The sequence below is a fragment of the Mesoplodon mirus genome (assembly GCF_964341445.2).
Source record: "Mesoplodon mirus genome assembly, chromosome: 1".
NCBI classification, from domain to species: domain Eukaryota; kingdom Metazoa; phylum Chordata; class Mammalia; order Artiodactyla; family Ziphiidae; genus Mesoplodon; species Mesoplodon mirus.
Genome location: NC_138976.1, coordinates 44240037 through 44257548, shown reverse-complemented (window position 1 = coordinate 44257548; position 17512 = coordinate 44240037). Strand labels below are relative to the sequence as shown.

The following is a 17512-nucleotide window of genomic DNA, read 5'->3' as shown; positions in this document are numbered from 1 at the left end:
AATTCTGTACCATGGTATGTTTTATGTGTAAACAAACAAACATGCAAAGTATTATCTTTAAGAAGGAGAAAATGATGAAAATGATGGAGTGATAAAGAGCTCATTCTGGGGATAACGTGCCACATACACATTTCTCTTATTCTTTTTTTTTTTTTTTTTTGTGGTAAGCGGGCCTCTTACTGTTGTGGCCTCTCCCGTTGCGGAGCACAGGCTCCGGATGCGCAGGCCCAGCGGCCATGGCTCACAGGCCCAGCCGCTCCGCGGTATGTGGGATCTTCCCGGACCGGGGCACGAACCCGTGTCCCCTGCATCGGCAGGTGGACTCTCAACCACTGTGCCACCAGGGAAGCCCTCTCTTATTCTTTTAATTGAAGTATAGTTGATTTACAACGTTGTGTTAGTTTCTGCTGTACAGCAAAGTGATTCAGTTTTATATATATATATATATATATATATATATATATATTTATATATACATACATATATATACACACACACATATATATATATATATTCTTTTCCATTATGGTTTATTACAGGGTATTAAATATAGTTCCCTGTGCTATACAGTAGGACCTTGTTGTTTATCAATTTTATGTATAGTAGTGTGTATCTGCTAATTCCAAACTCCTAATTTATCCCTTCCCCCCCTCCTTTCCCTGTTGGTAACCATAAGTTTGTTTTCTATGTCTGTGAGTCTGTTTCTGTTTCATAAATAAGTTCATCTGTGTCATATTTTAGATTCCACTTAGATATAAGTGATATCATATGGTATTTGTCTTTCTCTTTCTGACTTACTTCACTTGGTATGATAATCTCTAGGTCCACCCATGTCACTGCAAATGGCATCATTTCATTCTTTTTTATGGCTGAGTTGTATTCCATTATGTATACAGACCATATCTTCTTTATCCATTCATCTGTCAATGGATATTTAGGTTGCATCCATGTCTTGGCTATTGTAAATAGTGCTGCTATGAACACTGGGGTGCATGTATTTTTCATATTATAGTTTTGTCCAGATATATGCCCAGGAGTGGGATTGCTGGATCATGTGGAAACTCTATTTTTAGTTTTTTGAGGAACCTCCATACTGTTTTCCATAGGGCTGCACTAATGTACATTCCCACCAACAGTGTAGGAGGGTTACCTTTTCTACACACCCTCTCCAGCATTTATTATTTGTAGACTTTTTAATGATGGCCATTCTGACCGGTGTGAGGTGATACCTCATAGTTTTGATTTGCATTTCTCTAATAATTAGTGATGTTGAGCATCTTTCCATGTGCCTGTTGGCCATCTGCACCTACACATTCTGATCGCTTAGATGGAGGTCGTCAGTGGGCATAATGCAATGGATTACACTGGGTTTTTGCCTCATGGACCCAGATCAAATGTTTTAGTCATGCGGTACTTTTTCCAGTAGATAGTGGGACACTCCCACCACTTGTTGGTTGGTAAACAGAAATTGTAGGAACTCATCCCCATTTGGTTGATTGGAAATAGCAAATTGGGAAAAACAAAATGTTTTCCCCTTTGTGACTCAACAATAGCGGAAGCCATTGAACTCATATCTCCAAATATCTTCTGTGGGTCTGCCTCTGGTTGGGCTCACTCCCAACCTAAATCAGCTCTACTGTTCTATTTCTGTCCTCTTAATAACCTGTTCACAAACCTGCTTAGCACAACCAGAACTGAGAGCTTCCTTTTAGCAAAACTACGTTCTCCAGGCAACTGCCACTTGGGGATAGAAAACATTTCACTTAATTTAGCCTGTTCTTTACTTTTGGCAGGGAAGCAAGCTAGTTTGTGGTGGCATCCAAACAATGAGGACATTTGGCCAAGCTCCATTGCGTGGTCAGTTGAAGAATGAACATTTGAGACGCAGGAGACCTACTGTCCTAGAGCTCTTGTTCATATCAGATGTGTGGGTCAAAATGCCGCTGATCGTAAAATACAAGTCAGTACTCTCCTGGAGTTTGCTGTGATATTTGTGTGACAGGTGGGAGGAAAATTTGCATGTTTGGTGTTTGGGAGGCTGGGTGAGATGGTGGTGGTGGTCAGAGGCGGGGCAGTCTCAGTTAGAACCTTGGGCAGCATGCTTTCCCTCCCTGTTCCTTTTAAAGCCAAATACCTGCCCAGGACATTCATTCCAAATGGATTGTTTTAATGAGTCATGGTGGTGGTCGGAGATGTTCACCATTTCCCTAAGAGTTTCCACGTGTGACAATTCTGTTCTTCTGGAAAGTAGAAGTTAGAGACTCAGCTGCAAATATGGCTTAAATAATGGCTTCCTCCAAGTTCCCTCATCCCATTCAAGGCCAAGAGACATGAGCATCTCTTTGCAGGCTATGGACCCGAAATCCTGACATAATTATAGGGTGCTTGTCTGAAAGGCCCTGAACTTTTTCTCTTCCCTCATTCACTTGGAGAGTAGTTACTGTGTCTCACTGTTTCTTTTGATGTCCAGGCGCTATGCGGCACTTAGGCAGTTTCTCAGAGTTCAAAAAATGTCTTAAGTAGGAAGGAAGAGTCCTTCCTGGTCATTAGACTATGAGCCCCATGAGAGCAGAGGCCTTATCACTCATTCAACACTGTGGCCTCCGTACATAGCACAGTGCTCACAGAAGACATTCCATAAATATCTGTTGATTGACTCCAATCCCAGCTCATATGACTCTGGGTTTGTATTGGTAGTGCTCAAAGGTAAATGATCACAGTGGTAAGGATTAGCTGCGTTTCTTTCTGTACACACACACACACACACACACACACGTGCACTGACACTGTGATTAACTCAACACAACTGACAATTATGAGTCACTATGTACATTATGATGTCAGAGATTTTTGGCCTGTTTCCTTCTGATGTACCCCAAATGCCTGGCATGGTGCCTGACACGCAGAGGCACCAGCAGCTAAATAGCTGAATGTATGTGTGTGACGAAGATGTATATTGGGGGGAAAAATTTACTCACCGACATATATTGCTGCACACCGTCCACAAATTTGGGTCCACCCTCTTGCCTTAAATGGATCAAGTCTGAGAGTTTCTGATAAGCCACAAATTCATTGAAGAATGTCTTATAACCTATGAGTTTGGCAACCATAAAGCTGTCTTGCCAGTCCACTCCCATCATGAAGGAAAGGGGCATGAAGATGTAGGAGCATATTAACTACAAAAACCAAAAATGGATACTTTATTAGAGTAGTGATTTGCTTCCGGTTCTTCAGCCTCACCCTCATGACCAGATTGTTCCTGCCCCCTCTGTGTGTCTTTTAGGCACAGATATCCCTGTGCATTCTCTAGCCTGTCTATATCCATTAGGAGTCAAGGTTGAAATTGGGTCATTTGAAGTAACCTGGATTTTGGGGAACGGGGTCAGGACAGAATGGTTCTGTGTTGGGGTAAGGAGGGTGATAGGAGACAGCAAAAGGGGTGTGGGGAGAGCGGGATTCATGAAAAGTTTGTACATTGTATGAGTGCACTATACGCATTAGGAAAGGCTGTTCACAAACCTATTTTATTTTTAAACAAAGAGTGGCAGAAACAAAAAGGAGGAAAAGCATGATAGAATCATACCTCGAAACTCAGTTGTGGGTAGTCAAACATGTTTCCAAACCAGGACAAGGCTGAATTCACAAAAGACAACAGGGCCAGGAAGGCAATCAAATTCACAGCGATGTTTGCCACCAGGGGAATGGATGAGGATGCTCCCTGTGTTGCGGCTTCTAGGAGATTCTTTGAATCACTTTATCAAAAAATAGCAATTCCAGAATTACCAAGGGGTTATCAGTGGATGGACATCACAGGTGTAGAAATGGCATAATCAGAGCTCATTCAAATGGAGAGACTAACTCTCAGACCCATGTCCTGGCTGAAATACCTGAATTCCATGAAATCATGATGGGATTTATAATTGTTGAGTGTAGGTGATGGGCATATGAGTGTCTAAATGTTATACTACTCTTTTAATTTGGAGGCGTTTATAAAAAAATATTGGGATAAAAATATTACAGGTTTTAACAATGATATTTAATTAAAAGTAGCTTCCAGAGAATATTTATAAAATATTCACAGTAAAAGAACTAGCAATTCAAGGAAGGCCTGTGTATCCACCACCTCATTTAAGAAATGGAGAGTCACATCAGCTTTGAGCACCCCCTACTTCATCTCATCTTCTTCTCTCTAATATCAGAGGTACTTGGCCCACTGGAATTTTCTTATGATTCCCTTTCTTTTCAATTTTCTTTATCCCTACATAATACATTGTGTCAGTTTACATAGTTGCTAACTATATAAGTGAAATCCACATATTCCATATATATTCTTTGGCAACTTGCTTTTTCACTCATGGTTATGACTCTCTCTACATACAAACAAGGGATGAATCTCAGAAACATATTGGTTGATGAATTCTGTTACTTAATGACATACTTTTTTTTTTTTTTTTTTTTTTGCGGTACGCGGGCCTCTCACTACTGTGGCCTCTCCTGTTGCGGAGCACAGGCTCCGGACGCGCAGGCTCAGCAGCCATGGCTCACAGGCCCAGCTGCTCTGCGTCATGTGGGATCTTCCCGGACCGGGGCACGAACCCGCGTCCCCTGCATCGGCAGGCGGACTCTCAACCACTGTGCCACCAGGGAAGCCCATGACATACTTTTGAATACCCTAAAGCCCTTAGTTTTTTCCACCCTCTTCTCTTTCTTTTGAACAGGGCAAAAAGTAAATGAACCTAAGAGGGGTTAGAAATACCTATATCGGGACTTCCCTGGTGGTCCAATGGTTAAGAATCTGCCTTCCAATGCAGGAGACGTGGGTTCGATCTCTGGTTGGGGAACTAAGATCCCACATGCCGTGGGACAACTAAGCTTGCGGGCTCTAGAGCCCACGCATCACAACTAGAGAGACTGTGTGCTGCAACTAGAGAGCCTGTGTGCCTCAACTACTGAGCCCGCACACCACAACTAGAGAGAAGCCCGCCTGCTGCAACGAAGAGCTCTCGCACCGTAACTAAGACTTCATGCAGCCAAATAAAGAAAGAAATATTTTAATAAATAAATAAATTTTAATAAAAAGGAATACCGATATCACACTTATCTTCCCTATTATATAAGAAACTTCCAGAGACAGTGATCCTATGGCTTTCTAACAGTCTTAAATCATGGCCCAATGAACCTTATGCTATATTTAAAATTAAATATCTCTTCACCTAAAACTAATATAATATTGAAAATCAACTATATTTCAATCTAAAAAAACTACTTAAATGAAATATCTACACTGAACAGTCAAGGAAATGTACTGACATTTAGGTACTGATATTTAGAAAAGATCTCCTCAAGTACTGAAACAAGATATTTTGGGTGAAGTCTACATGGTCATGGGAAATTAAATTCACTTTAATTCACTGTGTTCTCTGATAATCAAATTCTTGCTGTACTTTGAATCTGGACTGGAGCAAACCTCCCCTCCCGCCAACCTCCTGCTTGTATAGTCAATAACTAATAACTAGGTGAACGTGTCCCACTTACCCATTTTCCATTTTCATGGCTTTCTTGAGGGTTATTTTAGGTGTTTCTGTCTCAGGCCAAAAAAGTTTAGAAATAGCCAATGCCGCAGGTGCAGACATAACTGAAGCAGTTAACAAGTGAGAGGACGAAACCTGTGATTTCAGGAGAAAGAAGACCAACTTAGATTTAGCTTTTCTGTTGTGCTCCGAATGAATGGCTCAAATGCCTTACGTGCCAGAAATCAATGTTTCTTTGGAGGCTTGGAAGAGCTCAAAGAGCCACACGCTGGGTATCACCTTGAGAGAAGGGAGGAAGTTATACCAGTTGACCACATCCTCGGGGAGAAGCACAAAACCACAATCTGAGCATTTCAGGAGAGAATTAATCCTGTGTTGTAGAAATTTTCAAGGAAGATAACTCTACCTCTCTGTTGTTCCTCTGAATGGTCATATAGTCCCTAAAGCTATTTCATTACATCATCAGTTTAGATGGTGGGTATCTGGGGTACAGGCGTGGGTACACCCCTCTCCATTTTCCTTTTGCTTTCCTGATGTCCTTTGTGCCCCTACATAATATGTGTTTATCCAGAGTCCCTTTAATCTGTAACCGATTTCTGTTTTCCTCTTTGCAGGTCTACTTAAACTCTTCCCCCTTCCCTTCCCACATCCTTATCTTGTTTCTGGATTCTCTTCCCTGTATTTTCAGAATTATAGAATCTGCACCTGCCTCCCCACTCCCATTCCACACAGCGCAGTTTTGTAGGTAGAATTCCTACAGCAATCCATCTGGGGAGTCAGTCAAACTGGTATTCCTGAGGTCTCCTTCACCCTTTTTTTCTTCCCGCTTCCTAGTGATTCGCTCTGTGAGACTCAGATGAAGTCCTGGAATGAAACTTGCCTATCTTGTAAGAATTCCTCATCACCTGGACCACACAGCTGCTGTGTTATTCCATTTCTCCACTGGGGGTTGTAAGTAAGCCCTGTGCTCAGGACATGTGCACCAGTTACCATAACGTTCTTCAGCGCCATCCCATAGACCCCCTGCTCTCAAACTGGGCTATACATTGAAACCTGAGGATTGAAAAGAAACAATGATGCCTGGGTCTCGTCCCAAGAGATTCTGTTGAATTACTCTGGGGTAGGGGCCTGGGCATTAGGGCTTTTAAAAGCTCCCGGGTGATTCTAACGTGAAGTAAGTTTTGAGAACCAGTGCTGTAAGCCAGTAGTCAGAAAATGTTTTCTGTAGAGGGTGAATAGTTTTGGCTTTTAGGGCCACAACTACTCAAGTCTGTATCATAAAAGCTGCTTAGATAATGAACAGGATAGCTGGTTTCCAATCAAACTTTAGTTACAAAAAAAAGGAAGTGATCTAAATTTGGCCCATGGGCCATAGTTTGCTGACCACTGAACTAGATGGCCTTTAACTAGTGTCAGTAATAGTTTTTTTTTTTTTTTTACTTATTCAACTTTTCAGCCAAAGTAACCTCATAATATGATTTCATTCTGCTATGGTTGGATTAGTTCACATTCAGGTGGCAGAGATATGAGAGTGAAATACCAAAGCTCCTTGGGGTCACTCCATTCAAATGCCAAAGAAACTGTGACCAACTAGACAGCAAAAAGAACACTCTTTTGCCCTCCTTATCTGGCAGCAATAGTAAAGGAAAAAGCAGAAATGACAATAGCAAAGGAAGAAGAGGTTTCATAAATTAATCCCCAAACATTCTTACCCCAAAAGAAATGTATGCACCTAAGACACTTCCAGCAATGGTAGAGAACCCAGCGCTCATGATCGCGTGGAGTTCAGACTTGGTGACATACGGTAAATATGGTCGGACCAGCAGTGGAGACTCTGTCTGGAAACAAAAAGTGATCAGATTAAACGTTCCCTTACGAGGACATGCTAATTTACTCAAAATTCCATTCTCTACAGCAGTATTTCTAAGAGTGAACTTCAGACCAACTCTTTCAGCTTGACTCAGGAACTCGTTTGACATGCAAATTCTCAAAGTTACTGAATCAGAAACTCTGGGGCTGGGTTCAGCAGTGGTGTTTTAACAAGGCTTCCTGGTGGTTCCGATGTGTGCTCATGTTTGAGAACCCACACCATCATTGTCTGGGTCTTTTGGACTCCAGGGCAGTGCGCATACAGAGTCATGTGTGAAGTTTGCAAGGCCAATTCACATAAGGCTCTCACCTAGCCTAGGATTGGACTGTGATGGCTTAGTACTCTTTTCTAGGGTTGGAGCACCATGGGCCAAGTAACTGCCCAGTGGCCTGGCCTTGGGAACTGTGATTCCCAAACCTCTGTGACTTCCTATCTTCCAGCTTCATCTCAACAGACCCTAAACCTCTTTGCTGTTACTATAGGGAAACAAGACACAAGTATGAAAAAATACCAGCAATAACATATACTGGTGCCCACAGGCCCATTCCTAATTGAGAATCAGAGACCCCTCTCTTCCCCTTGCATGGAAAGGAATCAATTAGAGTGTAGTTGTAAAGGCTTGAGTCCCATTAAGGAGGGCAGGTGGCCTGCAGCATGGGCTCTCCATAAATAATAGCTGTACTTTTAGAATATTAAGTATCAAATTGAGCACCACAGAAGCATGTGTGCAATTTTACTATTTTCCCCTCATTATTTCTAATTGTGCTATGAGATTGAGTGTGTTGAGCTTCAATTTATGGACCAAATAGAAACTCAGTACATGAGCCCTCTTACCCTGCAGGTAGGAGTAATCAACTCAAGATGGTGCCCTAATTAGTCCTGAGAGATTTTATGGCTATAATTATAACAATTTCAACTCCTGGGCAAAGAAGTATGGGCCCCACTCTAAAGACTTTGCTCCAGGCTGGTAAGCTGGGCTTACCAATCAGAAGGCTCAGCCTGCCTGGAGCAGTTGTATAAGCCTACTGATCTGGAGCCATGTGTTTTTCTGGGTGACTTGATTTTTGCTTTGAGTTCAATTTCTTTGCACAGCCGTGCTAGCAAGTATCCACACTTGGTTTCCTTGGTGTGTAATTCCATTCTGCCTGAAGCCATATATCCTGAATGATGAGGATGATTATTACCATTTCTTACTTATCTACCCCTTAGGAATGCTGCCATCTTGAGGGACAGAACTTGGCAACATACTTCTTTGCTTAAATGGACTTCGGGCAAAAGAGTGTCTATCAGGACTTCCCTGGTGGCGCAGTGGATAAGACTCCATGCTCCCAATGCAGAGGGCCCAGGTTCGATCCCTGGTCAGGGAACTAGATCCCACATGCATGCTGCAACTAAGAGTTTGCATGCTGCAACTAAGATTTTACATGCCACAACTAAAGAGCCCACGTGTCACAACTAAGGAGCTGGTGAGCCGCAACTAAGGAGGCCTCCTGCAGCAACTAAGACCCAGTGCAACCAAATAAATAAGTAAATAAATAAATATTTTTTTAAAAGAACATTTATCCACGTGATGGATAAAGAAGGTGAAAATACTTTTGCTCATCAGCATTTTTCTTCAGGCTCAGCAAAGAGACTGTTCAGATAAGTTGAGAATGAGCTTTATATGGCTGCATGGTGTTGGTGGAAAGCCTTTTTGGTCTCTTTCGTTGCCACAAGCATTATACTACAGAGTGTGAAGATGCCTGTTACATGTTTGCAGCTTCAAGATAAATGGTGAACTCCATTTGAGTGGATGAGCTGCTAGCCTCTGACGGGTGGGCCAGAAACCTCAACAATTCAGTTAATTCAGAAAGGACTTATTGAGAATCTATACATGAGAAGCCCTATGCTTTGATAAAATGATTTAATCTTTCTTCCTCTCCATAAATTTTCAAGGACCCAAATTCCACACTAGTGCACTGACACTCTTAGAAGGGCTCTCTCTCTCTCTCTCTCTCTCTCTCTCTCTCTTTCTCTCTCCTTGGAATCTGGACATTGCCAATATTGAGGGTTCATTATCTTGACACCCTTCCCCCTACACTAAAAGAAATAACACCATCATATTTTTTTATTTCTCTTTCTGGAAAGAGTATCCATTTTAGCAAGTGTTTTGTTTTTTGATATTACAACTTACCTGTCCAACAAATATATTGCCAGCAGCAACTACAGATTCAACAGGAGATGTTCCCATAGTCACTAGCATTACCCATCCAACCTAAAAGGCAAAAAAGGATAAAGTCTGTAAAGAACTATTTGTATACACAGAACTTCAAAGTAGGGATAAAAATCTTTAAACTGGAGGAAAATACTGAGGCCTTCAACAACTGTACTAAACTTGAGTATACCTTATATAGTCCATAGTGCAGGCTGATCAAATCCTATTTGAGTGGTAAGTCTGAGTCATTGTATATACTTTGAACACTATACAATATCTATTGAAATGTCTATTTCATACCAGTAAAGTTTTTTGAATGTCTACTGTATACAAGTAATAAGTTGTAATAATTGCTAAGTCATGGCAGTCTTCACAGCATTCCAGGCACTGTTTTAAGCCGTTGTTCTGAGTAATGCATTTAATCCTCACAATAAGCCTTTGAGGGAGGTCCTATAATTAGGCCCATTTTACAGAAGAGGAAACCAAGGCACAGAGCAGTTTAGTTGTTCTGTCAAAGTTTGCCCAGCTAATAAGTAATGGGATGTAGTTGAGGTTTGGCCTTTTCTACTTAACTCTCAAACAAACATGGTTGAGGGTCCCAATTTGTAGTGGTTCTTCCAACCAGAGACTGTGGTGCCCACCTCAGAATGGGGACTTCCTGGTGCATCCTCTCTCCTTCCTTCCTGCTTCAATGTGGACACAGGAATGCTGAATGTTTAAACTGACAGTTAGAAAACTATGTACTCTGGTGCTCTTGCTGAAACTTTTAATTCTGTTGGTATTCTGGCTCTCTCTCTCCTTTTCTTTTTTAAAATAAATAAATTTTATTTATTTACAGGGATCAAAAGAGAGCTGTGTCTGTGCCCAAACCCTGTATACACTGCCTTGCTCTCATGTGCATTCAAACTAGCTTACAAATTTCTGAGTTTTGTGATCTAACATGATGTAGGACTGACAGCTGCTGGGGCAGCAGAACTGAGGTTAACTTTTCAGACCTAAAAAAAAAAAATTTGTGTGCTTACAAAAATCCCTCAGGAGAAAAGATCGGCTTCCCCTTCTTGCTTTGATTCTCTAGTAACTCCTAGCCCAGGAGGGTCCACTTTTGTTATCACCTGAGGATAAGCAGTGACTGTGTAAGCCTTGGGCAGATAGCCAAGATGAAGGGACAATCAGGTCCCCATCTCTTGGAGTCAATTCTTTGGCTAACGGAATAACTGCTTCATGAAGATGCTCAGTGTGTTGCAAGTCACAGACCTATTAGAAGTCCTGGAGATAAAATTCCCTCTGTGGACCCATGTAGGATTTTTGGGTTTAAATCTAATAACTTGGGGTGGGCGTGGATCTTGGTACGAAGGGAAAGGTACTTTGGAAAAACCCAGATAAGAGGTATTCAAGACTTTGTCCCTGCGATAATCAGCTCTACACCGGTTACCCACTGCCTTCTAGTCCTGGTACCTTTTTAATGATCCACTGCATCAATCCAAGGTAGTACAGCATGGACATCACAGTGCTGAAGAAAACCACGATGGGCAGGACCTGAGGGTGGTGGAGTGTAAGAGCGGTCACGGGTTAACATTGGCCCCAGCAGTATTAGTAGCTTTCAGATCAGTCTCCTTTCTGCCTCCTTTCCCCCCTCTGAAATGTCATCAAAATACTGGAAACTCCTCTTGAACTAAACAACGTTTTTAACAGGCAACTTCCCCATCTACAGTCTCTTACTCTAATTTGTTGATAAGTTTGAGTCTATTTCATAGGAAACTTAACTTAAAAAAAATCCTGCTATGATGAGCTTTTCTTATTTTAGTTTCTAAGGGAAGGAATGACATTTTGGGGGGAATTTGTAATAATTAGATCAAGAAACTGAAAGCCACTGGTTGTTCTGATATTAAACAGACATGGGCTTCACTACTTATTAGCAAAGTAACCTGGGTCACGATTAAGTGTGAGCTACCTCAGATCCTTATTCACAGTAGTGACACAGTAGGTGCTTAAACAATGCCTTGTATAAAGCAAGCATTCGTGGATTTAGCTTTTAGAATAATAACTATTTTACCTATAGATTTTTGAATCACTATACAAAGATTAAACGCTGGAAACTAGTTTACTTCTGTGTTAACAAAGGTTGTCTTTTTCTAGATCCGATTTTCTTGATGCTCTTTGGATGCCTTCAATGCAGCCTGTGTGTCTACAGGGAACAGTTTCTTCCCTGCATAGACCACACAGGGCTGTGGTCTGGGTCCCTCCCCACCCCTACTCCACTGTTCCCCTTCCCCTCTGTTCCCAGCTAAATGGCCAGGGACAAGCTGCCACCAAAGACACAGAATGGCCAAGGACAATTTGTACAGGATCTGATTTAGAAAAATCTATTAATAATATATATTAAAAGATGTTTTGTGCCATTATTCAGAGCTCGCTCACTTATGTGATTTTATTGACTTTAATGGGCAGGCAGAGCCTTCCTGAAAGCTTCAAGGAGTTAAAGGGGCTCATCTCCCCAATGTTCCCACAGGATTCTGCTTTGACAGAAAGGATGGAGGCTACTGCCCTGGGGGCAGAAGGTGGGGGGAGGTCTGAAGACACTGGTGCAGTCTGGGCAGCAAGTTCCTCCTTCTCCGTGATATTATTTTTTGTAATTCTGGATTCAATTCATGACAGGAGCATATTTCTATCTCAATTTGTAAACATTTGACCTTTCAGAGATGGCTTAGTTATCTCAGCACCAAAGTATCAAATCAGCAGTTTAAAAAAAGATTCAGCGTAGTAGTTGGCCTAACCAATGCCGAGGTAATTTGGAGGTAAATTTGGAGTCCCCGAGTGAGAAAACAATGGAGAAGTGTAGGAACAATACCACACCACAAAAAAGAAACTGAAGGAAAAGCCAAAGGCATCTTTCTGACTCATCCACAAGGATTTGCAGGGACTTCCCAGAGGAAGGTGAGCTTCCTCGGGCTGGGGGAGGCCTGGGAGAGAATCGATTAGGCCTGAGCATGGGGCCAAGTTGCCTTTCGCCTGTAAAATAACATCCCTCCTTTGGCTGGGAGGAGGCCCAGCTTGCAGGCCTGCTGAGGTGAAGGCTGTGCTGAAGGAGGGGAAAGGTTAAGCAAGGGGATGGCTCTGGAAGAACAGAGCTTGATGTGAGTGACCAGCTGTCCCTGTTTGTCTGGGATTAAGGGGTTTTCCTGACTGCAGGGCTGTCACTGAGCTTGGACTGGGGAGGCATTAGCAGCCATATGTCTATTCATTGCCAGGGACCTAATGATCTTTTCCCTGAAATCTCAGATACTATTACCCCATATGATATTTTTCTAATTAATTAATTAATTAATTAATTTTTGGCTGCGTTGGGTCCTGTTGCTGTGCACGGGCTTTCTCTAGTTGCAGGGAGAGGGGGCTACTCTTCGTTGCGGTGTGTGGGCTTCTCATTACGGTGGCTTCTCTTGTTGCAGAGCATGGGCTCCAGGTGTGTGGGCTTCAGGAGTTGTGGCGCACAGGCTTAGTTGCTCTGCGGCATGTGGGATCTTCCCGGACAAGGGCTCGAACCCGTGTCTGCTGCACTGGCAGGCGGATTCTTAACCACTGCGCCACCAGGGAAGTCCCCCCCATATGATCTTTCATAACTATCTCAGCAAATGCTACAAGACATCCAAAAGTACAGGCATACCTTGTTTTATTGTACTTTGCTTTATTGCGCTTCTTGGGGGTTGTGTTTTTTACAAACTGAAGGATTTTGGTAAACCTTTGTTGAGCAAGTCTATAGGCGCCATTTTTCCAACAGCGTTTGCTCACTTTGTGTCTCTGGGTCACATTTCAGTAATTCTCACAATATTTCAAACTTCTTCATTATTATTATATTTGTTATGGTGATCAGTGATCTTTGATGTTACCATTGTAATTGTTTTGGCATTTTTTTAGCAGTAAAGTATTTTTTAATTAAGGTATGTACTTTTTTTAGACATACTGCTATGGCACACTTACTAGACTACAGTAGAGTATAAACATAACTTATATGAGCTGGGAAACCAAAAAATTTTTGACTGGCTTTACTGCGGTATTAACTTTATTCCGGTGGTCTGGAACCGAACCGGCAATATCTCTGAGGTATGCCTGTGTTTCAGTATTCCTGACTTCCTCTAGATGTTTCCCTTAATGTTACTGTAAAAAAATAAAATGTTTTCAGTCCACTGACTTCAGGTAAAGGAGAAAGCCCAGTGATGGGCTGTGTCCCTATGACATGCCTGGCAGGTATATGCTTGGGTTCTGATCAGTTAGGTTCTATCTGAACATCTACAAAGACTGAGAAGTTACTGAAAGGGAAATGTCTACATAGAAAAAAAGTGTCTGGCTTTACCTTAAATGCAAAAAAGTGGTCTTCATATTTCTCACCAAAGACAAATGAGGCGCCATCATTAGTGTACTCCAGGAACGTCTGAGTTAATGAAAGGAAAAGAGCAGATCATTACAAGCACTAAAGAGGTAGTTACCATCCACAGGACCTACGGCTCTGCAGAGGGTGGGGACTCAGAAAACTTGTGGGATAGACTTGGAGAGTTAATTTTGTCAACTTTCCCCCTCCAGGGGATGGCCTGGAAGTATGTCTTAGAACTATAACTGCATACAGGTTTCCTGGCGTTTCTGACATTCACTCTGACTCTAGGGTGCTAAAGAATAAGCTGGGTGTGGTAACTTGCTCCAGAAGCCACAGATGGTACATGGGAGGTACTGGTTACCACTAGATGCAAAGAAGCCTGTTTCTCTGTTGGGGGAAACATCTTAGAAGAGTGACACCCCTCAGGCAGGATGAAGGGGTCAAATGGGATTGAGGAGTGATGTAGTGGATGGTATGGGTAAGAGACAACCAGAATATTAACAAACTACACGGATTAACATAAACAAAGTTATTTGTCTTATTCATGCTATGGAATTAAAATTTGGGTCAACTAATGCAGACAAATAAAGCTATTACTGACATGTCTTGAGGGTTATATTCAAATGTTAAAAGCACTATAAAAGCAAGGCATTCTTTTGAACCAAATTTACCTGAACTTGTTTCCCCAGCCAATCAAAAGCCGTAAATCCAGGTTCTGTCCTTAGTATCAAAAGCCCAAGAAGAAACTGTAACCCAATACCCCAAAAGACAGGCCTCCAGTAAACCTATACAGAAATAGGAAGAGATATAGGTTATTAGAAAATGAATGCTGAACTCAGCATAAATGCCCAGAGGATCACTATTTCCTTGGAAGCTTCTCAGATGTGGCCCGTGATCCACCTTCTTTCGGAGGTCAAAGCAGTGTGAGCAGAGAATCCCTCCATAGAATTATACCTAAAAATCTCAGGGTTGTGCTTGCTCTTCATAAACCTGAGATTAAGCCTTCAGTCCCAGGAGTGTATGTAACCATTTTGTCAAGATAAAATCACTTAGACACAAAGAGTAGTCTTAGAAGGACCATTAAAAGAGGAAGAATCTGGCCTTCCCGGTCATGCTGTAAATGTTAGATACGTATAATTATTTCCCCATTTGGAAAAATGGAAAGGCCGAACATGACTTCTCTGTGTATCCAAGGTTTGTTGATTTGACAATTTGTAAGTGAATTAAGTGAAATTCCACCCTGTTGAGGGGCTCTCATTTCACAGTAAAAGGAACCAATTAACTCTAATGCAGACCCAGGGAGTGCAGTGGTAATGGACAATCAAGTGCTTTCATTTTTGGAGTAGAGATGAGTGGCCTGCAAAGAACTATGGGATTGGAGGCACAGAAAATAGCAGAGATGGTCACCTGCACAGGGCAAAGAATTTGGATTGTATCAGGTGGCTTTGGTTTTGATTAATGCTCTTTTCTTGGATCAACCTTTCAGCCAGTAAAGTCTTCCAGAGTTTGCCATTATGAAGCATATGTGAAAGTTTTGATATCTCAGAATTCTTGCCCATTTATTGGGTTACAGGCTGACAGAACAGGGGTGAGAATTGAATTCTATGTGAACAAAACTGCTTAAGTACAAATTTTTGGAGTAAAATAGCCTCAATGGCAAATACAAATTTGATAAACTGCAGAATCTCATGGTAGAATATTAGATTATTTGTTGGTCTGGGGAAATCTGAATCAAAAAGGATGAGTTTTCTTTGTATGTGTGTTTGATGGGGGGGAAGGGGGTACATGAGTAGAAATCGGACTTGACAGGAGAGAGTATCTCACTGGTTGAGCAACTGGAAAATTACTGAGAATGAAAAATGAGAGAGCAACGGTACTATTAACGTTCAGGAAAAGGGCACCTTAGCCACTTAAATATCATAGCAAGGTAAGAAAAATATTGAATAACAGTTCAACTCTCTCATACTCATTATTTTGAGCAATTTACACATGAGGAAAAAAAAGAGGGAAAAAGACCAAGAAATGATTGATTTCATGCTTACTTTGGTTGGGTGCTTGGAAAATAGAAATGTCAGTGTAATGTACATTACGAGTCCACCGAAGGACACCAGCTGCTGTTGGCCCAATTTGGCGGTGTCGAAGACCAGCCAGAGAATAACTCCCAGGATCAGGCAGCCCCAAATCACCCTAAGAGAACAAAGAAAGAGGCTTTGGCATCATTTGCTGTGCTAACTTTAAAATCTTAAACAGACTTCAACTAACAAACAAAAAATATTGAGTAACACACCCTGGCACCAGGAAATTATGCTTCTAGAAATTGCAAGAGACACTTTTTGGGTGTAGCTATAAAGGCACATAGTCAAAAAATGAAGCAATGTGTCCACAACACTTGGGTCCTTTGCCAGTTCAAGGATATGTAAAGGGGTCAGAGAGGAGAAACGATGCTTGGAGAGGAAGTCCGGTGATTTCTTTGTGAGAGCTGCTGGGCGTCTTCATTTTGGGAGATGGGGGAAGCGTTACCTTCTTCTCTTCAAGGGAGAGCTTGAAATGTGTCCTCTGCATTGGAGACCTCACCCAAGCCTCAGAGAGCTAAGTCAGGCTTTAGCCTGGGTTCTGACTCCTTGGGGAATCTAGTGGGCATCCGATAGCACTGAATCAGTGGATGGCAGAGCCAGGGAGGGTTGCTCTGTTGGGATTGTACAACCCTGGTTTATTAGGCAAAAAATGTGTGAACTTTCCTGGTAGATTCCATGTGGGCCACACTGGGGAGAATGGGTTCTGGGTCCTACCCTGTAGGGCCACCTGGAGAGAGAGGAGGTCCCAAAGAGAGAGAGGCTGAAAGAAAAGCCCTGAATGGTCACTTGCAGGACAGGGGGTCCTATAAGAGAGAGTTGGCTTTGCTAATTCACAGACCTTTCCTCCCAAAGAGTCCAGATTCATGCCCAGAGCAGAAAGCCACCTGTCTAAGTCAGAACCATCCCAACTTTTGGACAACATTTTATCATTTAGTGGCACTTGAAATTAAAACATTTTGTAGGGACATTTGAGCACATCTTGCCTTATCTAGGCCTTGATGTCCTGCTTGTAAAATGAAGGTATTTTTTAACAGATTATTCCCTAGGTTGTTTCTAGCTTTAATATCCCATAAATGAGGAAGTGTTGGAAAAGACTCACATCACTCTCAACCAACCTCAGTAAGAGAACTAAGTGCATTTACCACTTCAGCCAGAACCAGTGGCTGTCCAGAAGCCTTTGGCCAGGAGAGAGGAACTGAGCGACTTGAGAGTCATATTTGGCCATGAAGTGATCCCAGATCACAAAGAAGATGGCAACCACCGTGATCACGAAAAGAGGAAGGGCTCTGTGAAAGTTCAGCACACAGGCCGCAATCACCAGAGCCAGGTAACCTGTCAGAAGCAAATGCAGACAGTGAACATCACCAAATCAGCTGGAGACCAGCCGCCAGCATTTATCTGGCTCAGCCAATGGCAGGTTCAATCAGGAAACCATTGAACGCAGGGGTGCTCTTGATATAGCTATAGGCACCTCTG

The 17512-nt window shown here is 42.2% G+C and overlaps 1 protein-coding gene across 1 annotated transcript in view; it reads right to left on the bottom strand.

Annotated features, from left to right (window-relative positions):
* SLC28A3 (solute carrier family 28 member 3) overlaps positions 1–17512 on the bottom strand; it is a 61571-nt gene that overhangs the window by 7934 nt on the left and 36125 nt on the right. The window contains exons 5-14 of the mRNA XM_082611394.1: positions 17179–17368; positions 16004–16148; positions 14633–14746; positions 13944–14021; positions 11051–11131; positions 9575–9655; positions 7244–7369; positions 5536–5666; positions 3584–3752; positions 2979–3176 (exon numbers count right to left, since the gene is read on the bottom strand). Coding sequence (XP_082467520.1) covers positions 2979–3176; positions 3584–3752; positions 5536–5666; positions 7244–7369; positions 9575–9655; positions 11051–11131; positions 13944–14021; positions 14633–14746; positions 16004–16148; positions 17179–17368 — 1313 coding nt within the window. The remainder of the gene's footprint in view (positions 1–2978; positions 3177–3583; positions 3753–5535; positions 5667–7243; positions 7370–9574; positions 9656–11050; positions 11132–13943; positions 14022–14632; positions 14747–16003; positions 16149–17178; positions 17369–17512) is intronic.